The sequence below is a fragment of the Talaromyces proteolyticus genome (assembly GCF_021365285.1).
Source record: "Talaromyces proteolyticus strain PMI_201 chromosome Unknown BGW36scaffold_9, whole genome shotgun sequence".
Lineage (NCBI taxonomy): Eukaryota > Fungi > Ascomycota > Eurotiomycetes > Eurotiales > Trichocomaceae > Talaromyces > Talaromyces proteolyticus.
Genome location: NW_025764285.1, coordinates 739,273 through 764,163, shown reverse-complemented (window position 1 = coordinate 764,163; position 24,891 = coordinate 739,273). Strand labels below are relative to the sequence as shown.

At 44.8% G+C, this 24,891-nt stretch overlaps 10 protein-coding genes across 10 annotated transcripts; 3 read left to right on the top strand and 7 right to left on the bottom strand.

Annotated features, from left to right (window-relative positions):
- The first annotated feature begins 333 nt into the window (after positions 1 to 333).
- BGW36DRAFT_383771 (uncharacterized protein) lies at positions 334 to 2,131 on the top strand. The gene is made up of 5 exons (XM_046216713.1): positions 334 to 1,020; positions 1,081 to 1,261; positions 1,322 to 1,494; positions 1,549 to 1,648; positions 1,728 to 2,131. Exons 1-5 carry the CDS (start codon positions 754 to 756, stop codon positions 2,030 to 2,032), a joined length of 1,026 nt encoding a protein of 341 aa, XP_046069474.1. The 5' UTR covers positions 334 to 753; the 3' UTR covers positions 2,033 to 2,131.
- Positions 2,132 to 3,139, bottom strand: BGW36DRAFT_383767 (uncharacterized protein). Its single transcript, XM_046216712.1, has 4 exons — positions 2,856 to 3,139; positions 2,618 to 2,806; positions 2,456 to 2,566; positions 2,132 to 2,384 (listed from the first exon to the last, which is right to left on the bottom strand). Exons 2-4 carry the CDS (start codon positions 2,681 to 2,683, stop codon positions 2,226 to 2,228), a joined length of 336 nt encoding a protein of 111 aa, XP_046069473.1. The 5' UTR covers positions 2,684 to 2,806; positions 2,856 to 3,139; the 3' UTR covers positions 2,132 to 2,225.
- Positions 3,140 to 3,304: 165 nt separating this feature from the next.
- On the bottom strand, positions 3,305 to 4,258 carry BGW36DRAFT_383762 (uncharacterized protein). The gene has a single exon (XM_046216711.1). It carries the CDS (start codon positions 3,989 to 3,991, stop codon positions 3,389 to 3,391), a length of 603 nt encoding a protein of 200 aa, XP_046069472.1. The 5' UTR covers positions 3,992 to 4,258; the 3' UTR covers positions 3,305 to 3,388.
- Positions 4,259 to 4,263: 5 nt separating this feature from the next.
- On the top strand, positions 4,264 to 6,074 carry BGW36DRAFT_383759 (uncharacterized protein). The gene is made up of 5 exons (XM_046216710.1): positions 4,264 to 4,693; positions 4,761 to 5,270; positions 5,335 to 5,407; positions 5,454 to 5,765; positions 5,882 to 6,074. The coding sequence occupies exons 1-4, from the start codon at positions 4,589 to 4,591 to the stop codon at positions 5,693 to 5,695; spliced, it is 930 nt and encodes a 309-aa protein (XP_046069471.1). The 5' UTR covers positions 4,264 to 4,588; the 3' UTR covers positions 5,696 to 5,765; positions 5,882 to 6,074.
- Positions 6,075 to 8,026, bottom strand: BGW36DRAFT_383752 (uncharacterized protein). Its single transcript, XM_046216709.1, has 7 exons — positions 7,515 to 8,026; positions 7,410 to 7,462; positions 7,234 to 7,362; positions 7,053 to 7,161; positions 6,757 to 6,988; positions 6,357 to 6,696; positions 6,075 to 6,282 (listed from the first exon to the last, which is right to left on the bottom strand). The coding sequence occupies exons 1-7, from the start codon at positions 7,588 to 7,590 to the stop codon at positions 6,217 to 6,219; spliced, it is 1,005 nt and encodes a 334-aa protein (XP_046069470.1). The 5' UTR covers positions 7,591 to 8,026; the 3' UTR covers positions 6,075 to 6,216.
- Positions 8,027 to 8,367: 341 nt separating this feature from the next.
- On the bottom strand, positions 8,368 to 9,672 carry BGW36DRAFT_383738 (GDSL lipase/esterase). The gene is made up of 5 exons (XM_046216708.1): positions 9,496 to 9,672; positions 9,361 to 9,443; positions 9,039 to 9,294; positions 8,701 to 8,956; positions 8,368 to 8,635 (listed from the first exon to the last, which is right to left on the bottom strand). Exons 1-5 carry the CDS (start codon positions 9,579 to 9,581, stop codon positions 8,423 to 8,425), a joined length of 894 nt encoding a protein of 297 aa, XP_046069469.1. The 5' UTR covers positions 9,582 to 9,672; the 3' UTR covers positions 8,368 to 8,422.
- Positions 9,673 to 10,336: 664 nt separating this feature from the next.
- On the bottom strand, positions 10,337 to 11,830 carry BGW36DRAFT_345612 (uncharacterized protein; the record flags this gene model as incomplete). The annotated part of the gene is made up of 7 exons (XM_046213201.1): positions 10,337 to 10,530; positions 10,590 to 10,929; positions 10,989 to 11,220; positions 11,283 to 11,391; positions 11,459 to 11,587; positions 11,646 to 11,689; positions 11,752 to 11,830. 7 exons carry the CDS (start codon positions 11,828 to 11,830, stop codon positions 10,456 to 10,458), a joined length of 1,008 nt encoding a protein of 335 aa, XP_046069468.1. The 3' UTR covers positions 10,337 to 10,455.
- A 749-nt stretch (positions 11,831 to 12,579) lies between these two features.
- BGW36DRAFT_361636 (uncharacterized protein) lies at positions 12,580 to 15,651 on the top strand (the record flags this gene model as incomplete). The annotated part of the gene is made up of 1 exon (XM_046214291.1): positions 12,580 to 15,651. One exon carries the CDS (start codon positions 12,580 to 12,582, stop codon positions 15,649 to 15,651), a length of 3,072 nt encoding a protein of 1,023 aa, XP_046069467.1.
- Positions 15,652 to 15,768: 117 nt separating this feature from the next.
- Positions 15,769 to 18,206, bottom strand: BGW36DRAFT_383731 (amino acid/polyamine transporter I). The gene is made up of 7 exons (XM_046216707.1): positions 18,077 to 18,206; positions 17,614 to 17,994; positions 17,376 to 17,535; positions 17,067 to 17,289; positions 16,727 to 17,015; positions 16,486 to 16,670; positions 15,769 to 16,397 (listed from the first exon to the last, which is right to left on the bottom strand). The coding sequence occupies exons 2-7, from the start codon at positions 17,838 to 17,840 to the stop codon at positions 15,862 to 15,864; spliced, it is 1,620 nt and encodes a 539-aa protein (XP_046069466.1). The 5' UTR covers positions 17,841 to 17,994; positions 18,077 to 18,206; the 3' UTR covers positions 15,769 to 15,861.
- Positions 18,207 to 19,525: 1,319 nt separating this feature from the next.
- BGW36DRAFT_210836 (putative two-component osmosensing histidine kinase) lies at positions 19,526 to 23,752 on the bottom strand. Its single transcript, XM_046209930.1, has 2 exons — positions 23,417 to 23,752; positions 19,526 to 23,341 (listed from the first exon to the last, which is right to left on the bottom strand). Exons 1-2 carry the CDS (start codon positions 23,639 to 23,641, stop codon positions 19,628 to 19,630), a joined length of 3,939 nt encoding a protein of 1,312 aa, XP_046069465.1. The 5' UTR covers positions 23,642 to 23,752; the 3' UTR covers positions 19,526 to 19,627.
- Between the last annotated feature and the right edge of the window lie 1,139 nt (positions 23,753 to 24,891).

Here is a 24,891-nt window from a genome sequence, read left to right as displayed (position 1 = left end):
GGGTCGTCAAGAAGTTACCGACAATCGAAGAGGAGAAAAACGACCCCAACAACCCATACAACAAGATGGAAGGAAGAAGCTCGATGTTTTAATCGAGTGGGGGCACTCTGTTCAAAACGCATTTAGTTGAAGGCCGGTTCAGGCTTTTTACATGAGTATGAAATACAGATAGACGAGCCAAATAGAGTAAGACGCTCACGTTTTATCACTGCTTTATTTTGTAAAATCTGAAGCTTAGAATTAGGGCTTCTATGACTTCCGCGTTCTTACTAGAATTTCTCTATAGTAGCCCCAACGCTACTATACTTCGGGAAATTGATTTACGTTATTGAGTAAACCTAGTTATGAATATGAGAAAAGCTACAGCTCCTGAAGCTTTAGTAAATATATAATAGTTTATTCTTATTCTGGAGTGGTATTGGAAATTTGGAACTTCTCGTTTCATCCTGTATTGTATACAACAGATTAGCGGGCATGTCAGGGACGGATCGTTGATAGATCTAAACCCGAATATTGCGTTTCCATACCCGGTCACCAAGGCCTAGTATAGAGAATTAGCGACCCAGGTTGAGCGGTAAGCGAATGAAAATCGAGTATATTAACTGATAGTTTAGCTGAGACTTGAGGTCTGGGATCGTTTATAAGCGCCGATCATTCCCACCCAGTCAGAGTCTACATTTTCACTTTTAAGATCTTGAGACCAAGCCTTCAATCCATCTATATTTTGACCCTCTGAAAAAAAGTGCGAATATCATGGCGCGTACGAATTATATCATCTCTCAGGGCTCCAGAATCCTAGTCACTGGAGCTAATGGTTACATCGCATCTCATGTGTGCGATATTCTTCTGGGTCTTGGATATGACGTGCGGGGTACAGTAAGGTCCGAAAAACCATGGCTTGATTCATACTTTGAACACAAATACGGAAAAGGCCGATTTGAAGCAGTGGTTGTACCTTCCCTGGACTCTGAAGATACCTGGAAGGCGATTGTCCAAGGAGTGTCTGGAATCGCGCATATAGTCTGGAATCCTACTACCACCTACCATACTAGTCCAGGTTCTAACAGAATAAATTCATAGGCATCAGATCTTTCAATGAACCCAGATGCCAAGGCGGTTATTCCTTGGGTGGTAAATGCCACTCTTAATGCTCTGCAGGCAGCATCTGGGCAACCCTCTGTAAAGCGAGTTGTTTTAACGTCATCATCTGCCGCGGCTTTCATATCTCAGCCAAATGTGAAGGGTATAACTGTAGATGCAGGTGAGATGTATCTCCCATAACTAACATTAATTTGGGCCATACTAATCAGAAACGCAAAAGACACTTGGAATGATGCTGCTGTTAAAGCCGCCTGGGATGATAGCCTTCCCGATGAGGAGAGAGCTTATCACATCTACTCTGCCTCCAAGACTCTAAGCGAGCGAGAAGCTTGGGGTTGGGTCAGGAAGAACCACCCTTCTTTTGGATTCAACACCATTGTTCCAAACACAAATGTAAGGAGCAACTGCTTTTGCTGCTATTAAAGAATACTTATCAGATCCATAAAGTATGGTAGAGTGCTCTGCCCCGAAATCAGCGGCTCAACTATGACATGGACGGGAGTCCTTCTCGAAGGAGATGATACAGTGATCCGTAAATTTCCCCCCCGTAAGGATCCATTTCTACTATTATGCAGGCACCATTCCATTGGAATTACGCTTCTTAGACGTACTAACACATGACACAGAATGGTTTGTTGATGTCGAGGATACTGCTCGCCTCCATGTCATAGCATTATTGGATCCGACTGTAGAATCCGAGAGAATATTTGCGTTTGCAGAAAAGTTTAATTGGAATGACATTGTTAGGATACTCAAGGAACTTCGTCCAGACAATAGAAGCATTCCAGATCCCCCGGGAAACGAAGGTCGAGATCTGAGTGAAATCGTTCTAGCACCAAAGGCGGAAAAAATGATCCAGACCTTCTTCGGACGGCGAGGTTGGGTTGGACTGAAGGAGAGCCTTGCCGCAGGAATTGAAGGTCGCTGGTGAAAAGTCTCTTGGATTTACTTTACTACAACGGCATCTGGAACTTTATGATACTAGTATAAAGATGATCCCTCAAACCTATAGGAGCCACAAGAGATAACTACTTATTTATATTCTACTATCCTATTCAATGAGAATAATCTCTGGTGTTGGTCATTTGAAAGATACTCCATAGTATCCTTTATATCCTTTCGAATCATGTCAAAATTCCATTGGTGAAGTCCACACACTGGAACTTCTCAACCAGCGGTCCAATTTGTCTTCCAAGTGCCAGATGTACAGGGTCCGTGGAGACATAGTAATCCCGGTCTTCCAAAGACGCAAACTCGGCCACAAATCCATGTGTCATGCCATGCTAAGAATATCTCAATGTCAATCATTCCCCTGGAAACAATATTTTTAATGAGAAAGAATAAATGTCCTCACCTGAGCATTCTCGGGGGAATGATCCTTACCCCCAACAAAGGATTTTATATAGGGCTTTTGAGTTATTGGGTGCAAACAATTATCTTTCAGCGCCAGAACCTGGGCAGATGCCTATGGGAGTATCCAATATTAGAAAAGAAAGCCAGAATGAGCCCTACTCACATTTTCGACGTCTTCGAGGCTTGTTGACTCTTTATATTGAAACAGAACAATATGTACGATTGCCATTATTGTTTGACGCGCTATCTGCGATAGAAACTGTCCGCACTGGAAATTCCCTCTTTCCTCAAGTTTCCCGCTGAATATCAGCACCAGTAGTATCCTTAGCCGGGGTATCAATTTCCACACCGCCTGAACAATCAGCGGCTGTTCACACAAAGACAATAACACGGGGACTGACTAAGAGTTATTTCATTACTATCATGAAGGGTAAAAGGAAGGTTAGAAGGCCGTCTCCCCCAACGTCATATCAAAATAATAGGTCAAGGTGTCATGAGATCCTGCATGATAAAATTAACTGGAGTACAGTAGTAAACCCATACATGTTTAGACCAATGCGCGTTATGCGGACTGCGGTCTGGACCAGTCATTTTCAAAGCGCGACTCTGCACTACTAGATGTGCACATGCAATGCCTAGTCATGTAGTTAAAAAAGCAAAAAAGCAAAAAACAAAAACAAAATAGAAACAGAACAGAACAAAACAGAACAAAAACCGCTAACCAGAAAAGCCTCGGAAATGGCTAGCTGCTAGTATGTCGCTAAATACGCCCCGTATGGGTCCCGAGCCGTCCCTGGGTCCATGCATTGGGTGGGTCTTCCGGTGGGGCTTACGGAAGGCTCGATAGAGAAGAAACAAGAAAATAATGATCATTAAAGGCTTTGAACTAAACTAATCTGACTCCGTACCTATGATATAATAGCCCATTGAGCAATCAATTTCTTTGCTCAATTATGAGTCCCTGGAAGTGGGCCACCAAATCTGGCCCAGCCGCGCCAGGTTTCGCTGCGTATGCTCCAACCCAACATTCTTCGTTCCCGTGTGCATCGAAAACCCATGTCAATTCTCGCAACAGTGCTTTCTCCTCGTCCTCTTTCACAAGATACACCGCCAGTCCAAGTGGATCTCTCAGTAACTCTATTGTCACTTTAGCCCCAGGAGTGGAAAGAGGCCCGATGCTCCAGTCTGGCCATCGATCCTTGCCCACGGTGCCCACATAAGTTGAGCCATGCGTGAACTCCACTCCGCTCTTGACCCAGCTGTGGCTGCCATCCTGGCGACGAATGACGAGCAGTAAACCACATTGTTCGAATTCGGAAGAAAATTCGGAAGAAAATGTTACTTGAGCTCTTTGGAAGGCATCAAGTGGCATGGTTCGATACAAGATAGGTGCATTGAATCGATGGGTATCCGGTGCACTGTCCCAAATATCCGAAGATGGTTTGGCACAAATAGAGAAGTTCGATTCAAGAGGGTCCGGGTTGAGTGTAGAACCATTGCCCTCGAAGAATTTCATATCTTGAATATTTATGGACATTGTGAATTTTCAAAACGTAAGATAGACCTGTAAATACGCTTGATAGGTGTAAGGATGTATAATGCGGGCAGTAGAATTGATAAAGGCAGAAGAGTATTGTTATACAAATCCCTATGCAGTTTCAAAATGCTTTTGCGATTTGAAATCGAAACGTTTAGTAAAATTGAAACAGTAATTCACCAGCCCACTTATAATACCGACATGAACTCTAGTGTTCAACATAAACGTAGATTTAGAACTGATCTGTTGCTCTTAATGTGGTTCACGCAGTAGAGAAAAAACTATTTCCCTTTAGCTTGCATATATCCTGCAATATATAAGTCCAAAAATTGGTCTTTCCCATGCATGTTCTGTACGTATGCCCCATGCAGCAATGGCCCGAAGTCACTGTTTCATAGTAGCCATGGCGCAACGAGTCAATTAAATCATGTCTCACAATTTGAAACTTTGCGCCTCCACGACTATTTTTTTTTTCCAACGGATAGCACAACTTATGCTTTAATGTACCACTCGTGTGACATAGGTTGAAAGAAAGAAGTGCTAAGCATCAAGCAGAATAATTTCTATCTTTTCAGTTTTCCCCTCGTATCAAATACAATGGCGCAGACAATTTGTATAGCAGGTGCAGGCGATCTCGGTCAGTACCTGCTCGAAGAGCTTTCCTCTGATGAGCGTTACAATGTTGCGGTTCTCACTCGACAGGTAAGGAAATCAAGTCCTATTCCGTCATTATTTTAACAACACTAAATCATCCACCTATCCATCACAGAAAGACAAGGCCATACCGAATCTGAAAGCAACTTTTCATCCCACGGATTATAGCGAGGAATCGGTCCTCTCCATTCTCGATGCTACTGGTGCTACAGCCTTGATTTCCACAATTCGATGCCCAGATGAGAAGTACATTTCCCTTCATCAAGGCTTTCTCAATGCATGTCTCCGGTCAACGACGTGCAAACGTTTCATTCCGTCCGAATGGGCTGGCAATGTCGAGCTTTACCCAGGTATCCCCCGTGCTTATGGAAATACACGTGCGCCTTTCCGTAAAATCCTCGAACAAACCCCAGAAATTCAATGGACCTCGTTTAACCATGGCTGGTTCATGGACTACTTTGTCAAGCAAAATCAAACGTACATGACGCATCACGCTGGGGAGTTTCCAATTAACCACAATTCCTGGGAGTACTGTGTGCGTGGCACAGGCGATGAGCCACAAAGCTGGACCTGCGGGCGCGATGTTGGGAGAGCAGTTGCCGAATTACTTGCAGCTCCGGAATGGGTAGGTCAAGAAAATCCCAATAGTATGGTTTCATGGTTGTTTATGGATCTGACAACTCCCTTAGGAGCAAGTGACTTACATAGCCGGGGAATGGGGTACATACAACGAAGCTGTAAAGTTAATGGAATCATTCCATGGTATTTATCTCTCTCGTTGTCGTGTATTCACTCTAATTCTATTCAGGCCGCCAATACTCCCGCACATATCGCCCCGAGAGCGAAATTAGAGAATCTCTGGAGAAGTACAAGAATGACAGCGAAAGCTGGGAATTAGCTATAGCCGAGGGAGAAGAATGGCAGATTAGTGGAGCGACTTGCTGCCCGGAGGAGAAAACCCTCAGGCAACGTCACAAATACTTCAGTAGTTTACATTTCCTTTCTATCCAAGAGCTATTGAAAAAGGCGGAGGCTACCGGGCATGTCTAAGAGATACATTAGAAAGCAATTGAACGGTCGGTGTTTTTATTCGCATACTTTGAACTATGGCAAATAATCTGTATGTGTTACTCTCTATACTCGATTACAAGCTTGCATTGAAATTGAAATATGGTCGATTCCCACAACTTGCTGTCCAGGTTCGTTCACTGTGACTGACCTTATCCTACTAAACAGGTCAAATCTGTTCTACGGAATCAGACTTGTCCACAGAAAGAATAATGTTCCGTCAATATTGATGCTAGTGTTCAATCATTAATTTATCTTGTATATACTACAAGGCAAGGCGATGTTAGGGTGTAAATTACCCTTACTCAACGTGATTAATTACTTGGTTATCAACTTGTCCACAGCAATTTAAGGGTAGCTCAATGCTGGTTACTAAATTCACTATTCTGGCCTAAGTATTGGATCTAAATATCGATTGATAGTGATTTTTCTTTTTTTGAAAGGAGCAAGTTCCATTGAGTAATTCAGGTGATTGAGCTTTCAGGTTGCCTGCCAGTATCCTTTCATGCACCAATACTTTCCATCTTTAGCTCGGCCTTCTTCTGAAAATCTGAAAAGATTGAAACTGCCTGTTTCAAACAGTGTCAGCGGATTTAAATACGGACTGATAAAATTCCCCATATATGTAAGGTCTTCATCGTACCTGATACAGCCTCAATTGGCCCTTTCCTCCATCACTAGCAGCAAATTCCACGCGATATTTCGCTTCGTCATCAATATACGCGCGAACCTGTTGGTGCCCATTGGCGAACAGCTTCGGCTTGAATAAAGACTTAGCATCTAGGTCATTCTTATCCTCCTTCATTGAAACCAAGGCATCGAGGTCCTCTGGTGGGATCGTGTGAGCTGCGACACCTGCAAGTTGGAGAATCTCATCAATGGTAATACAACTACACGCCTTAACACGTGTGGGAATAGAATGTTGTTCGTAATATTGCTGAGCCTTGACACAGAGATCTACAAGAGAATCGTTGTCCTTGTACCTATTTATTATTAGAAAAGTTCAAAGGAAAGAAGTTGGATGAGAAGTGGCCATTCCATACGTAGAATCAAATCCCATTTTCAACTCGTGAATAAACGGAGAGATAGATACACAGCCAGCCTCTCCAGCGAGAATTGCTTGCTCCATCGTGAAAACGGTAGTTGCCAGAGTCTTTATTCCACTACCGTGGAGTTCACGACATGCTCGAAGGCCCTCGAAGGTAGCGGGAACTTTCATCACGACTCTAGAGAGATCAACATCAGGGTTGACATGCCGAAAAATTTCATGATAGCCTCCAGAGTTGAATTTCACATTAGAAACTTCCTTTCAATTCTGAATGGATACAAGTGACCTTACGATGTCCGGTTTCGACAATTTTTGGAATAGAAAACGCATAGCAAGGGTTCGCCATTACGTGAACGGAGCCAGTAATAAATGGAAGGACTCGTGCGGCAAGTAGGACGGTCTGTACGTAGTATTGTATTATTTCATTAGCCACCGAGTCCAAGAAAATAGAAAGATTAAAAAGAACGCTCACCGCGACCTCCACCATCAGCTCTGGTAGAGTTAGAGAAGGAAAGGTAGCATGCAACTGCTGGCTTTTGTTGATAGCCTCCCTCACAGTGTCGATATTCTCTGCTTTTTCAATTTGAAAAAAGACTTCAGCCTATGATTTTTAATATAAACCAGTATCTTGAAGGACAGGAGACCTACTTGGTTTGAGGTCGCATCAGTCCATGGTCCATCTGGTCCTCCTCTGCGGGCGGCTTGGAACACAGTGTTAACATTATTCCATATATTTAGATAGGATTTACAGACCTTCTATGTCCAAGCTATCCACGTCGACCTGTGTCCTGGTTTGAAGGTAACTGAGAACGTTCACAGTAGTAGCCATGGTGTGAAGAAACTATAAGATTAAGATGAAAAAAGCGAGTCACGAAGAAATAAGAAAAAAATTGAGAGAACTAGAATGCTCTGGGTATGAACAGTAGCAGAAGTGAATTTATTCATAAATATGAAATATCAAAGGAAATATTTAACTGTATGCTAGGATCCCGTTGAGGCGCCAAACACACAACGCTATGAGAACGTACTTGTGGGTGCAAGGCCAAAAACAATGGCTGTGGGACGAAAAATGGGTCTGTCTAATAGCTCAAACACCAGAATTTCTTTTTGAGGTAACACGGGCTAGGAAAGAGGTAGAGAACTGAGGTGTTTTACAGTACACCCCTCATGTTCCAACATACCTGTTATGGATGATCTAACTGCAAACTCAGCTACTCGGGAAGCGGAGTATGCAGCATGCATGCAGTAGAACAATGAAATTCTCCGACTTTCAGCTTCTAACACGTCATTCAATATGTGACTGCTGCTATTTATTTGCATATGCGCTATAATGAACCCAGAAAACCATAGCTATAGCTGCACAGAATCACCCTGTAAAGGACAACCAGCTAGTGCAAATGTAGTATACTTCGAAGGTCAATGATCTGTCAGCCTGACTCGTCACGTAATTTACAGATCTTGAGTGGTTCCACTTATTCCGACTGGAAAACTAAAATATTGACCAGGGAGGTTACATCATAAGTTACTGCAGGCCCCAGTCATCAGCTTGAGAATTATACTTTTCAGTACTATCGACTCCGCACTAGTCCTACATTCAAATTTAAGATTTCAAAATTATAAATTTACAGTTAGATACAGTTATATACAGTTATATACAGTAATTACACACTAGCTAGTGAAATAGAGCCGACTTCCAAGTCTAGCTGCGTCCGGATGTCTGCAGCAAGAAGTCGATGGAAAGCAGAACTAGGATGGTATCCATCCCACCAGATACACCGATCACCGATACAGTCACTATTGAGAAATCCATATTCCCTAGGATTGTCCAGAATTTTTGTCATAAATGACCATGAATCAAAGAGTACCATTGATGCCTATTTGTAATCATTATAATGAGCTAAATCTTGAAAGGTGGACAAAGGGAACATTAGCTACTCACGGATTTATGCTGTTTACGCCAATGATAGACGCCCTGCTCTAATTGCCGATTGAAAGAAGTAACTACTCTCTGGTGTATCTTTCGGTGCCAATTTTCAAAGAGTAACATTTTCGGAGTTCGTGTTGTAGGAGGCACATTGATAATCAGAAAGCGGCGAGCGCCACATTCATAGAGCTGTTCTACTAGACGAAAGTAACTCTGGAGAACAAGAGGTATTTTCCCAAAAGGATCGGTATTTTGGTAGCTGAATTGGATGCTAGAGTTTCCACGCAACGCATAGGTGAGTTCAAACTTGGGCTAAGAATATACCGAAGAGGCTGGCTGAATGGATGACATACTCGTTAATTCCAATCCAAATTGTGAATAAAGATGCATCAGGGCTCCACCTTGGACTAGATGCAAATGACGACAGGCAGTAATGGCTGCGAAAGTCATTCGAAATTTGATACACTAGATCTTCAGGCTCGTTGTCAACGACCGAATCATTCACTGTGGCACCATACACAGCCAGGTTATAGTTCAGGACAACAGATTTGTTATACACGGTTGTCATGTAGCCAACCCAGTTGACGTTGTCGGTTGCAGTTCCTTGCCCTGTAATGAGCGATTAACCTAAATTCTCAATACTCCGACCAGTCACTTTATGTGGGGATATTATACCTAGCTCAGGATTACCCATCGGATTATCAGGAGAAGGTTGGACGGCAGATGAGTTGAAACTGGTCGTAGTATAGGAGTCTCCACTGTATGCAATGTTAGGAGTAGACTGATAGCTATGTGATGAGATAACCCTACAAAGAAAACATGGAATAAATATGCCGGTTTGGAATCTCTGGTCTCAAGACTGTCATCCCGGCTGCGAGAAAATTTCGGATCTTCATCACGATGTGCGCCCGTCTAATCTTATTCGGTGTCTTTGAACAAGTAGTCTTTCCAACGCGCAAGTTGTAGCTTAAATATGCGAAGTTTAGCGATCATGGCTTTAGGGCAAATTATTACGACTATCATTACAGAGTACTATTACTACGTAAGGAGTGAGTTGTTTATGGAGTAAGGAAATTTCAATAGTCGTTCTCGTCATGAAATTAACGATACGGTCTCATTAACGTATGTCTCCGATTCGAGCTGTATCTAGCAACCTTGGTAAGATATTTCAGATAGGATTCTGTCCAATGATTTTTGGTATGGACACCGGAGTGCAGGAGCAATCGACCCATACCCCTAAGAGCTTGACTATATCCTGCCAGTTCATTTAGCTTGAGCTTAAGACAGTCTCCATTTCTCTTCATGAAGCTAAGAATTAGGGCCGGTCCGGCGCGCTAGCTGCTGTATCGCGATTAGCTGGTTCGTAAAGGATCGACATTTTATGACAAACTCGGATCCCTCCATTATGAATGTGGCACTAGGGTCCAGAATCCAGGTCCAAGATCTACGCAAAAGACCAAAGAGCTACGCCTTAAATCTAGTGATTGGATATTGCACAAAAAAGCAATCTAGTAGCTTGCCGACACGGAACTTAAGCGCGTATAATCCCCAAAATTGCAAAGTTACGCAGTTCCTCGGTATTGAGATCTATTTGGCGATGAAATTTACCTCTTAAAAGTTTACCGCTTTACGATTACTAGCCCCACGGCGTAAAAATGCAAAATCAAGCTTCAATTTGATAAAACGTGGTAAAAATGAACAATTGGTTGGCCTCTCAATTCCGAAGAGTCCGCCGCCTAAACAAGGTAGTACCATTGGTGGAAACTCTAACTACACACATCCGGCTTGGGCTACCTTCACTAGGTTTTCGGCCTTCTTCTGAAAGTCGCAGAAAATGGTAATTGCCTGGAGGGGTCCGATTAGCAGTTAGGAAGCTTACGACAGAATACCATGTTACTGCTTACCTGTCCAAGTTTGAATTGTGCGTTCCCTCCTTCAGCGGCGTCGAAGTCCATTCGATACTTGACTTGGTCATCAATGTAGGAAGGGTATTCCATTTTTTCCTTGATGGCAGCTTTCTTTGTAAATAGTGATAGGGCCTTTACTTCTTCATCAGGCCTATGAGTCGACCGTAGGGTCCGAAGGTCATCTGGCACGATCGTGAGAGCATCGACACCTGCCAATTGCAACAACTCGTCTAGACCCATAGTAGCACACGCTTTGACCTTAGTTCCAAGTGATTGATTTTCGTACCACTGCTGTGCTCTCACACAGAGGTCAAGGAGTGGATGGCCATCTTTGTACCTTTTTAGGAATCAGTTTTGATGTCAATGAAGTCAATTAGTACAATTTTCACAACTTACGTGTTGTCAAAAAGTGCCTTGAGTTCATGCACAAATGGGGAGATCGAGACGCAGCCCACCTCACCTGCTAAAACAGCCTGTTCCATAGTAAACAGAGTTGTCGCGAGAGTTTTTATCCCAGAATATCTCAATTCCCGGCACGCTTGCAAGCCTTCCCAGGTAGCTGGAACTTTCATTACGAGACGAGACGGGTCGAAGGATGGGTTGATTTCTTTGCACAGTCGGTGTAGTCCTATAATGATCAAGGTTGATCAACATTGCATTTGAGAATCATACGAATCAAGAAGCACTCACGCTTTCCAGTGTCGACGACTTTTTGCTTCGAGTACGCATACCACGGATTGGCCATCACATGCATATCACCCGAGGCCATAGGGTAAATTTCCATTGTTAAATAGATAGCCTAGCCTCGAAGTCAGTCCTCAGTCTGTGATCAATATTATGCAATGGTGAATAGCGTAATTATATACCCCAATTTCCACGACAAGTTCTTCATATGTCACTGTTGGAAACTGCTCGTGAATACTTGCAGCGAGCTGGATTGACTTTCCAAGTAACTCCTTTCTGCTGGGCTTTTCCAGCTCTGCATAGTACTCAAACTGGTCCCATGTGGTTAATTTTGAGCCAATAAAAGATTTTGGTTTTGGATAATCGTACTTGGTTTGAGGTACAGTCAACGAATTTCTCTATATCTTTGGCCGCTGTAAAATGATCAACCTCGAATCGTTCTCTGTTTTGAGATATCATCATCGTGAACCCCTACCTTCAATATCGAAGCTGTCAAAATCAATCTGAGTCCTGGAACGGAGGTAATCCAACAAATTAACCTTGGTGGCAGCCATATTTGCGATGATTGAGTGATTATTGAGAATGATCCGAGTAATTTGCTATTTGTTCAATTTGATCGCCAGGGTATTTTCTAGGATCTTCTCGACTTATATTGCAGAAGAGGAAAATTCTTCCTAGTCCGTGATTTAGAAGCTGGCTGAATACGACATATCTATCTTGGGAATAAAAAGATCGTCGATTCAGCTGTTCACGGAGTCAATATGCAAGCTGTCTGCATTTATCGCCGAAATGTGGTTCCTTAAAGCAAGGCCTATGAAGGGACCCGCTACATGCGTGTCCCGCTCCAGAGTTGCATATGGCGTTGCTTTTCTTGCATATCCAAAATTTTGAGGATGTTCCGATTCGAAGAGTACATGCATGCTATTCTAGGCCTTTTGCACTTCGCTTATGACGGGAAACATGGGCCGTGCACAATGTTCCCAAAAGTAGTTCTATCACGTCAGAGAAAGTTGACGTATATACCCCTGCTCAGCCAGCCCCGAATATCAATAGTCGTGTGTTCTTGCATGGGGTTATTCCTCTTTCAGCCATTAATCTTTGTTAAAATATTTGTATGTTTTGGTAGAGGTGTTCAAGCAGGTGAAACCTCCGTAGGTACATACGACCACGGATAAATCTCACACTCACGATTATCGGAAAGATTTCATCGGCATCAACATTTTGCATTGATATATATCATTCTCAGATACGTTCCTGGCAGACATCAAAGTCATTTTGAGTTTCCAGTTGTCCTCAGTTTGAAATGCCTTCTCAGTCATGTATCAATATTCACGCCAACGCCTTCGAAGCCGAACTGGGACTTGCTCAGCTTCTCAAGCAAAACCTGCAGCTCTTTGGTAATGCGGTGGCAATTGAGAGTAATGAATTCCATATAACCTTCAACGAGCTACACCGCAAAGCCTTGAATCTAATGCAAAGGATTCATGATCATCAAATTCAAACGGAGGAACCAATTGGCATCTTAGCCCCTCGTGGAATCAACCACATTTTGTCCCAAGCTGCGGTTGTGTATGCAGGAGGCTCGTGCGTTACCTTGGATGTTGACCATACGGACCAACACATTACCAGTCTCTTGCGCAATCTCAATGCGTCCATAATCTTGACCGATCTTGATAATTCTCACCGTCTTCATGATTTTCAACATATTGTTGTAGATCATTCTGCCAATGAGAAGAATGTAGAATCGGAAAATGCCCAGGTTTCTGAGAATGGTATTATGAGTCGTTCTCACATCTTCCACACCTCTGGGTCAACAGGCAAGCCGAAGGCAGTGCAAGTCTTAGCCATGGGAGTTATCAACCTAGTTTTCAATCAATTTGCGCCGGTACGGAAAGGTCACCGATTAGGCCATGTATGCAACATCAGTTTTGATGTTTCTTTATGGGAGATCTGGTCTGCTCTTCTTCATGGTGCAACAATTGTGGTTTTTGATAAGACAGTCGTGCTGGATCCTGTGTTATTCTCATGGAGGCTTCAAAAAGACCAGATCGATGTGATGTGGCAGACAACATCTCTACTGGCAACAGTTGCACATGCATTCCCTCAAGCCTACTCAAGCCTCGATACACTTTTGACCGGCGGCGAGGCCATCAACATTCAAACCATTAGAATTATCTTTGAGAATGGGCCACCAAAACGGCTTTTCAATGTCTATGGGCCAACTGAGTTATCGGTATTCACAACCTACCATCTGGTCTCTCCTGCGGAGCTAGAGAAGGGCAATATACCGATTGGAAGGCCACTCAGCAATCTCCAATCTTTTGTCGTGGATGAAAATCTCCAAACCGTTCCCCAAGGCGAAGTCGGTGAGCTGCTAGTAGGAGGCGCAGGCGTTGCAGCTGGTTACTTTGCCAACCCAGAAAAGACCTCATTAGTCTTTGTTAATGCGCCTCATCTGGCGATAACTTGCCAAGCGAGCACTGGCCTTTTCTATCGAACAGGAGATCTCGTGAGAATCAATGAAACTGGTCTAATCGAATATGTCGGTCGTTCGGATAATGAGGTCAAGATCCGTGGCCAGAGAGTTGAATTAGAATCGATTGAATCCTCTCTTCTTCAAACTAAACTGGTGTCTGCCACTGCAGCCCTCAAGGTGGAACCCGAGGAACTTCAAAGCGGGTCGATCTTGCTTGCATATGTCATACCTGTATCCCCAGATGTCGATATCCAGTCCATTTTGCAAGTCTACCGCGAGCTCGCCCCAAACCTCATGGTTCCCCGTCTGGAGTTGGTGGAATCCTTTGCCCTCACTGGCAGCGGTAAAATCGACCGAAAGAGGCTCGCCAGAGAGTATATTGATCGACTCGAATCTTTGAGGCTATCACGAAAAAATAAGAACGGAACGGAACGCAAGACTGAAGCTCACTTGAAGGAAATATGGCTTGATATCTTAGGACTTGATGAAAATGCCCTCAAAAACACCGATGATTTCTTCGCAATAGGAGGTACATCATTACAGGCGATTACTCTGGCGAGCTGGATTCAGAAGACTTTGAACGTTCAAATTCGGGTAGCTACCTTATTCGAATATCCAACGCTGAAAGGCATGAGCGATCTTGTAGACAAGATTCGTAATGGCGTCCCATCTGATACCACGGCAGAAAGGGCCTCGTGGCTTAGAGACTCCCAACTCGGTAAAGACCTTGAACCAATTGGTGATTGCATTCCAGATTGGCAATGTGAATGTGAAGGGCGAGTGTTTATGACGGGCTCGACAGGTTTTATAGGCGCTTTCCTTCTTGTAGAACTTCTTTCAATGCCACAAATAAACACAGTTACATGCTTGGTCCGAGCAAAAGACCAAGAGACTGCACTTCACCGTATCAGAAGTACTTTGAAAAAGTACAAGCTAGATATCAATGACGAAGCAGAAGCAAAGATCCTTGCTCTCCCAGGCGATGTGTCTCAACCAGACCTCGGCCTGGGGTGGCAGCGATATGACGATTTCGCCATATGGGCAAGTGTTGTATTTCATCTGGCTGCTCAGGTCAGCTATGTGCAACCTTATTCAACTCATCGGGCATCCAATGTGTTGGGCACACTTAACGTGATTCGCTTTGCCAACTCTGGGCGAATCAAAGGGCTGCATTACGCATCCAGCATCAGTGCGTATGGCCCAACAGGTATTGTGACGGGTGCAAATTACATTCCTGAGAATGAGAAACCGGTCGCCCACTCAGCTGCTCTGTCTTACGATACTGGGTACGCTCAGAGCCAATTTGCTGCAGAAGGAATTGCCTGGAATGCAATTGAGAAGGGTATACCACTTACAATTTACCGTCCAGGGTTTGTCCTAGGACACTCCAAAACTGGTATGCTTAACCCAGATGACTTTTTTGGCAGAATTGTCAGAAGTTGTATGGACATGGGAATCTATCCTGTACTTCCTCGTCAACGTGAAGACTTCGTCCCGGTGGATTTTGTTGTTCGTGCACTCTTGCATGTCGCGTCCGATCGTGGAAGTCATGGTCATGCATATAATCTTGTGAATCCCAGCCCTGCACCACCAATCGATCTAAACTCAACATTTGAGATGATCAATAGCCTACTTCAAAAATCAGTTATGCGAGGAGTTCCTTACTCGGACTGGCTTTCACAAGCAAACCATGATCGACTACAACCTCTGATACCTATGTTAGAAGAGAAAGTACTAGATAACAGGTCACGGTGGGAGATGCAGCAGGATATGCCTGAGTTTGGTACTAGGAATCTCAGTCGCGCACTCTGCACTGTCCCTGATTTGCTGGAATGCCCACCAGTTCCATCGCTTTTCGCTGCTTATCTTCCTCATTGGATCCAAGAAGCTCAACTTTAACAGCATTTCTAGTTTGCGGCTCGCTATCTCCCTTTTCGGCTTTTTTATTTGTTTTCCTCTCTAAATTACTTGACGGTTTATGATGGTTTTATGAATGTCAATGATTACTAGCAAACATTATCAAATTTTTCATTTTAAAAATAAAATAAAGAAAAATGTGTATTCGGTATTGTAGCGCAGGCAAAATTGAAGACATGAAGCTGCTTGAGCTCATTTCGTATTTCTTGCATTGAGTAGTTCAATATCAATAGCGGGACATTCGAATTGTTTCCCCGTAAAAACCCAGCAGACGACAATCACGGCAAAAAGTGCCACAATTACTGGTGCACTGTAGTTCATTGAACCAAGCGTTACAGGTAGTGACGGTGGGAAGCAGACAAGAACACACATGACCACAATCCAAAGAGGAGCGAAGATATTGCATATGTATCCCCACCTCCCGAGATTCAATGGACGATTAACAAGGGTTTTCGAGCGCCCTCGCACTGCAACAATGGCCTGAGGAATAGCGTAGCTGATATTTAGGAATAGAATCGCGGAGGTTATGATCGAGTTGAAGGCGGTGGTGCTGGCCAAGTATATTAGACCATAGATTGAGCTGAAGATACAGGCGGCTACAGTCGTTCGCACGGGGAATTGGAGGACGGGGTCGATGTGAGAAAAATACTTGGAGTATGGTAGTCCATTATCTCGCGCAAAGGCCCATGCAAGTCGTCCACTCGCGATCCACTGAGGTGGAAGATTGGCTTTGGTGAAATATCGTGTTAGATATATGGTAATTCAAGTGTGTACGTAGGGGAAACCCCTTGGAAGGAAGATTGCTTGTGGACTTACAAGTGTAAATCAGGATCAACAAAATTGACAATGCGACTGTCACAGCCTTGCTTTCAGATATCTGATAGAGCATCTCCAAGGCTGGCCATCCTGCGCTCATGATGTCGCTTGTGTCCTTTACTGACAGCATGCACACCACGATGATAGGAAATGCCGTTACTAAACCAATAGCCATTGTCAAGTTCCTAAACAGGGGTATCAGTCTAGGAATCGTACTCCAGTTTAGAATAGCAAACCTTACATGATACGCGGCAGCGTGACCCCAGGCCGATGCATTTCCTCGGCGATGTGAGTTGCGCCGTCGGTTGCTGCAAAGGCATACATAGAATTAATGATGCCTAAAGTCCATGCAGTTCCAGGATTCCAACCACTGGTGCCCTGAGTCTCTCGCGTGATAATTTCAACACTGTTGGAGTGGTGCCTTATAGATAGGATCACAATAAACCAAGTTATAAATCCGGTGACTGTAAGGCCCAGTGCCACCGTGCTGAGAGTTGGAAGCCATCTCGGACATACGAAGAGTGGGATGACTGGATATCATTAACATGGCATCTAGAAATATTGAAGGACAGCTCTTGTACCTGTAACAACAATTAACAGAATATACACGAGGTACACTTGCCACTGTGTCACCACGTATTCAGGGTGCAAAAAGGAACCAAGACCGAGAATCGCGGTCGAAACTAAAGATAAACCGGAACATGTACCAAGCCACCAGCCGAATATCGACATCCAACCCGTCACAAAAGCAGCATATCGCTTGTATTTGGGAGCTGCAACGATGTACACAAAATGGTATTGTCCCTAGTATATTGCGACCGAATTAGCTAGACACTGTTTGATGCAGCCTACATAGCTGCGGAGAGCAGAATAGAAAAACAATCTCTCACTCCGGAGGATGGAAAAGCCGATGCTATTTCAGAAAGTCCAAGGGTTATAATCCATTGAACAAACCCGGCAATTAACACGCTCCACACAGCAAGAGGCGGTCCTCCATATTTCAGATTTTGTGAAAAATTACTAAGAACACCGACCCAGGAATTCGTTATACTATTTTGTCGCATCAGGTTAGAGGCATGTTTGGAAAGCCAGAGGCTGAAGAAAGTTGGAATATTTTTCTTTACATACTCAAATGCAAGGCCTAGAGAGGACAGGAGTGAAAAGGATCGCTTCAAGGTCGCTTCGTGCCCTTGGGCGCGCAAGATCGCGTCGTCTATGCTCTGGTAATCCTTTTCGGCCTCCAGAACACTAGTCCTGGCCTCTTCATTATCGGCAGAAATGCGATCAGGAAGGTGATCTACTATTTCCTTGGTGTTTTCGAACCATTCGGCTTCTCTGGGAGCAACTAAATCCATCAGTAGACAAAAGATACTCTCTTCCCTAGGTTTTTTTAGGGTACAAAATGAAAGAAGGTACGCTAGGTTCAACACATGTGCGCGATTAAGTCTATATCAAGGAGCCATTGGTATGTTTTTGCTGCACTGGGACGCCCTGCCATTTTAATTTTCACTGATTAATTAGCCACCTTAGTGTGCGGGGCGTGATTGATCACTTTATGCAAGGTTTCTTGCATCGATTGTATACCACATACAAATGGGGGTTTGGAAGCCTTATCGTAACACAGCCTACAACCTAGTAACGAAAGCTTTAGTAGGTCGCAGATGACAGCATATTCCACGAGAAGTTCATGAATAGTAGTATCTTATCAGCGTTCCTTTTACCACCAAGAAATGGCGTTGTTTCCTCAAAAGGAAATCGGAACAAATGCAGGATGCAACTTCTACAAGCGGGGGTTGGGTGAAATGTACAGATTCTGCAGACCCGCTAGCCGAAGCCAATAAAAGAACCAGTTGCTGTTAAACTAATGCAACCATGCGTGATACGGAACGTGAGGTGGGTTGAAACTAGGGTGTTGTGGCGAACCAACAAGAATCATGATAGGATTAAGATCATCCGATCAAGAAATACAGTAACCTCGAAAATGAGATACAGCATAGTTTGGCCGGCTCGGTCCGCTTTTAGTTTCGTTAGGCGAACTAGATCAGGACTCTCAATATCTACCTTGTATTTAATATTTAATCAATTATGTGTAGTATTTATCAGAACAATCATTTATACCAGCTGTCAACACCAACCATCATCCCAATTTGCCAAGAGGCTCGCAAATGAGGCATTATTGAAGGACCTACATGGAGCGGGGGATGCATGATTTGTCATCCCAGATCTGCAAAGCTAAGCAACATAGAGAAGAAAATTATAAGATTTAAGAAGGACCAATAATATAAGTACTTTAAGTCTACGGTGAATTAGCTAGACTGGGCTTGCAGCTGACCAGGTGCCAAAAGTTAGTGCGTGGAGGAAAGTCTTGGCAATTTCGTCAGTAATTATAGCCGCGCCATATACGCCTTATACACACAACCCATCCCACCCTGCTTTCTAATCCCAACCCGACTCCCCTAAAACCTAAGCCTGACCCTCCCTGACGGAGAACGTGGCAAGAGCATATACCTAGTGGTTATAAATTGACGACCAATCATAATTCACACCAAAATTCAGCACGTTACAACTTTTCATTCTAGCACCCGCGCACTAACTTTCGGCGCCTGGTCAGCTGTATCCCCCCAGCCAGATCGAAATAAATGTTGGAGGCTCCAAGTCCTCGCAGCTACATAAATAGCCTAGAAAATATTTTGGACATCATTGACCTATCAGATTTTTTCGACTTTAGTTGTGGGTTAAAAATTGAGTATGAAATTTATGAAAATCAAGTATATCGAGGATGCAAGACACACTCCGTCACATACACAGCACGAACGCCAACCGTAGTAAGATGAGCAGGTCATCGAGTTGATAAGAAACAACAATTCAAAAAACCCACGACAGCCCCATTCATGACACGGAAATAGACACAGTAAGAAAGGCAAAGTAATGCAATACATGTAAGGAAAGCTCCTACCAGAGAAAAGCTGGGGAAAATTCGCTTCCGATATCCCAAAGACAACAGGAAAGAGAAATAAGTATAAAAGAAATTACATCACAGCTTCCTTAGTAGCTGCTCATAGGAGTTGAAGAGTTTTCCTCTCAAATCAGCTGCTGTGAGACCGTAGTAACAGCTTTTGCTGATCAACCTGTTAGAGCGGTATCAAACCACTGGGATCGAATTACATACCCTTTCTACTTCAGCTTCCTGCTCTTTTTCAGTAGACGTGCTCTCAGCACCTCCCTTTATCATAGGTGCCGAGGCGGTGATAGCACGGCCTTCCATTCCAGGTCGTTGGGGCCGACCGTCGTGATGGTGGTGGCCAGGAGGCAGATGGCCTTCAGCAGATCCCGAGAGACGAGATTCCTTGTTCTTTTCTAAGAAATTGCCACCAAGCGTGGCACACTTAAGAATCGTTTGGATCATCTGGTTCTGTTTCAGAGGCTTGGACAGGTACTCGTCCATTTGAGCCTGGATGCATTTCTCCCTATCTCCCAACATTGCGTGGGCAGTAAGGGCAATGATTGGTGTCCGAGATAAGTTGTTCTCTCGCTCGTATTCTCGGATATTAGCTGTGGCTTCGAAACCACCCATGACAGGCATTTGTACATCCATGAGAATGACGTCGTATCGGCGTGCCTTGATAGCATCCAATGCTTCTTGACCATTGCCTACAACAGTAACCCCGTGGTTACATTTCTCGAGGATCTTGACAGCCAATTTCTGGTTGACTTCATTGTCTTCCGCAAGGAGGATATCAAATGATCGGGAATGATCCGTTGTGATAGGTGTTGATCGGCCTTCCAGTGCTGGAAGCATTCCGTTGCCGAGGTCAATGGGCTGGCAAGGCGTAGTCATGTAAGATGTAATACCCAAATCGAGAGCAGACTTCAGGCTCACAGACACAACTGGGCAAAGGAGGACGATAGGTATGTATTTGAACTCATCATATGTACGCAAGCTGCGCGCAGTGTCCACCATGTCCACGATAATGACATCGTAGGCATGCCCCGATTCTTTCCCTGAAGGATCATGAATCTCGGGCGGAGGAACTTCGTCTTCGTCTGTGACAACGAGCGGTTCCAGATCCAGTTGCTTCAACATTTGAGTGATTTGTTCAGCGTGCCCACCCGTGTGTCCCTTATCAATGAAAAGCACACGATGATTCTTGTAGGGAACGAGCTGAGAGCTGATGACCCTCAAGGATTGATCTGCTAGCTTGACGACGCAGGTGAAGTGGAAGGTACTACCATGTCCATATTCTGATGTAACCCAGACATCACCACCCATTAAGTTGACCAAGCGTTTTGAAATCGAAAGACCAAGTCCAGTTCCTCCAAACCTACGGGTAGTCGACCCATCTGCTTGCTGGAAGGTATCGAAGATAAGATCGAGTTTGTCTTCCTCAATACCAATGCCAGTGTCGGAAACAGAAAACTCAAAAGCATACTCGTCTGAAGCACATTGCTCTCTCTCGGACTTGCTGATTGTGAGTTTGACTTCACCATGCTCAGTAAACTTGATAGCATTTCCAACCAAGTTCAAAATAATCTGACGAAGACGGAACGGGTCACCGATAACATAATCGGGAACAGAGCTATCAACTTGGTACGCCAAGTTCAAGAACTTTTCATTGGCCTTGACTGCCAAAGTCTTCAAGGCGTTGAACACCGTGCCTCTGACTGTGAATGGAATACTTTCAATAACCATCCGATTAGCTTCGATTTTGGAGATATCGAGAATGTCATCAATGATAGTTAGTAAACTATTGGCCAGGTTGTGGACGACGTTCAACATTTCCCGTGGGTAGGGTTTAAGATCATCGGTGTCCAAACTGAGTTGGGTCATGCCAATGATACCGTTCATAGGCGTTCGAATTTCGTGACTCATATTAGCCAAGAATTCTGACTTTGTACGATTGGCCAACTCAGCGGCCTCCCTAGCAGCTGTATTACGTTGAATACTGTCACGCAGGTTTGACACCATCTTATTGATCTTTCGCTTCAGTTCGTCCATCTCTCCAGAGGCATTGACAGTAATCAGTTTGGTAAAATCACCATCAGTAGCGGCGTCGGTAATTTCGCCAAAGGCACGGACCTGTGATGTCAAGTTTTCGGCCATTGTGTTGACGTCCTCTGTAATTTCTTTCCATCGACCAGCAATACCTTCCACGTTGGCTTGACCACCCATCTTTCCATCGACACCGACGTCACGAGCGACCTTCTTTATTTCCGTGGCGAATTTAGCTAGACGGTCAACCATGTTATTGATGGTAACCTTTAGAGTCAGCATTTCTCCTTGGGCATGAACTTCAATCTTCTTGCTGAGGTCACCCTTGGCAATAGCTTGCGTCACGTCGGAGATACCTCGCACTTGAGAAGTAAGATTTTGCGCCATCGTGTTGACGTTGTCAGTGAGATCTTTCCATTTACCCTCGACATTATCGACCTTGGCCTGACCGCCGAGTGTTCCATCAGTTCCGACTTCCCTAGCCACTTTGGACACTTCAAAAGCGAACTTGTTGAGACGATCCACCATGTCATTGATTGTGTTTTTGAGATCCAACATTTCGCCCTGGACGTTGGCCGTGACCTTCTTGGTCAAGTCTCCCTTTGCGACAGCGGTAGTGACATCAGCAATCTCACGGACTTGAGTGGTAAGATTGTTGGCCATTCTGTTCACATTCTCGGTCAAATCCTTCCATGTACCCTCTACATCATGCACAGTGGCTTGACCACCAAGAACACCGTCTGTGCCGACCTCCTTGGCAATCTTGGTGACTTCCTGAGCAAACTGTTGTAGTTGGTCCACCATGGAGTTGATAATATTCTTTAGTTCTGCAAGTTCACCCTTGCAGTTTGCCTGGACTTTCTGGGTCAAATCACCCTTGGCGACGGCCTTAGTGACTGTAGCGATATCACGCACTTGCGTAGTAAGATTGTTGGCCATTGCGTTGACGTTCACTGTCAATTCATTCCACATGCCTTGCACACCTTCAATTTGAGCCTGGCCACCTAGCACACCTTCTGTACCGACATCACGAGCGACACGTGTGACTTCTGTTGCGAATGTACGAAGTTGGTCAACCATAGTATTGATCGTCTGCTGCAATTCAAAGATTTCACCATTGGCACGGCTTTCGATTTTTTGACTGAGATCACCGTGCGCGACAGCTGTCGTGACCGTGGCAATTTCTCGCACCTGATCCGTAAGATTCTTGGCCATGATATTGACATTTTCTGTTAATTCCTTCCAGATACCATGAACGCCAGTGATTTGGGCTTGCCCACCAAGGATACCTTCGATTCCGACTTCGCGGGCGACTCGAGACACTTCACTTCCGAAAACTTGAAGCTGGTCCATCATAGTATTGATCGTGCGTTTGAAAGTGGCGATTTCGGGGTCCATTTCTAGTGGGTGGATTTGAACTTTCATGGAGAGATCACCATTGGCAACTTGTGTAATAATTCCACCGATTTCACGAAGCGCCTTCTGGAAGGCTTCATTGGCTTGTTGATGTTTCCGTAGTTCACGTTCTAATACCCCGACATCCTCATGCTCTACCTTGACTAAAGTACGGCGTGTATGCTCTTCCTGTTGTTGGAGTTCATCCCTGACACGGGCGATGATAGTCTTCTGTACGCTTATCTCCTCGGCCTGCTTTTTGACGTGGTTATGTAGATGGGTGATCTGACGGAGAGCGTCAGCGTCGTTCGCTAGGAGGCGACGGCGAGGATCAACCTCCTCGTCGCCATCGACCTCATCGTCGTCACTTTCATCGTCTTCATCCTCGTCTTCATCCTCGGAATCGTTCTCGTCTACCGATCTGGAGTATTTTCGTTTAAGGCGTCGTGATCTCCGGGGCCTCTTGGACTGCTGGAAGGAAGCACGGGTTAGGACAACAACAAAAGTATATAACTTGCAGCAAAGCGAGGGAAAGTTGATACTGACCATTTCTGTTTCCAGTCCATTGACACGGCTGATTAGTGCCTGCAACTCCGCCTCGAACGCCGCTTTCCCAGCGGTGGCTTCACCAGGCAGCTTAACCTTCTTCGGGTCGAAACCGTTTGAAATACTTTTGGGTGAAACACTGGAATCATCGGTCGGCGCTGTCTCTCTGGCGAGGCCATTCAGAATGGCAGCGGCCGCCTGGAAGGCAGCATCCTCACCACCCATGATGATTTTGGTTGCTTTTTCTTCCTTTTTCTTTCCCTTTCTAATGCTGCACTGCCTATTGAACCAAGTCCTGCCTGTTCAACAATAGAATAATCGAGAAGCAAGCCCTTATAATCAACGGCAAATATGCGACGAGGCTACGCGAGCGACATGAGGACGTATCGTGATGAGAAGAGAATCCCAAAAAGCGTCTTTTGTGAGGTAGGCGTGCGACAAGGGAGTCTCAAGAGAGCCGGTTGTCCTGACTGCGGCACCGGTGATGTTCCGACAAGCAAAATGCAAAATTAGAAATTAAAAAAGGGCAGAGACGGATGAGAATATTAAAAGAAGAGGATAGCACGTTGCAGAACAGACGCGACAGATGATGCGTCGATGGGCATCTATGCGCAGGAGACAGGATAGAGTTGAAGCGAGACAGAAATTAGAGTGAACACCGCCCAAAACCAAACGGGGGGGGGCTGGGGCTTGCCTAGGGCGAGAGGGGATCGGAGAGCAGCCTATGTCATGGCAGAGCCCGTATCAGCCAGAGGGCACGACCAGGCGGAATTAGAATTATTTAAAATATTATCACTATTACTTCCTATCTTCTAACGGTGCATCCCAGCTCCTTCCTCTGTAGCAATAGCGAGGCCATTCCATGCCATCCGTACGACTTGGTCTCGCCATACTGTACTCTATTCACGCTGGGATTATGGATTAGTGTTATTATTGCCGTCCAGGGGGGCTCCCAAAGAGAAGAACCCAGCCGGGGCAGCCTATTGGCGGCTCCCCGGTGGGGTCCAGCTACGGCTTGGGGTCCCCTGACTGGCCAGGACTAAGGTCAACCACTGAAAGGAGTGTCCTCTGATTGGTTGTCTTCCGGCAGCCCGCTGGCCCGTGTGGAGGGGGAAGTGGATCCCGTGCGCCTTGCTGCCACGAACCACGGGCCAATTACGATACAGATCGTTACAATCACCTGCTCTCCCGGCCTTGGTTGAGACTGGCTTACATTATACAGCGCCGCCTATATATCGCTTTTGAATAGGTATGAATTTCTTATAATGAACTCGAGTTCTTTGCGCTCTATAGCTTTATCAGCTGCATTCGGTCCCGGGGTACAACCAGTGATTGGCTTAGTAGGATTCTCTGCCGGGTACCATTCAATCACAATGGATGTGTGGAAGCGCCTTGCAAGTGGCTCGTTCAGAATAAGCTAAAACGGCCGGCTGGGATGTTAGCGCACAGTGATCTGTCGTAACCCGATTGTTACT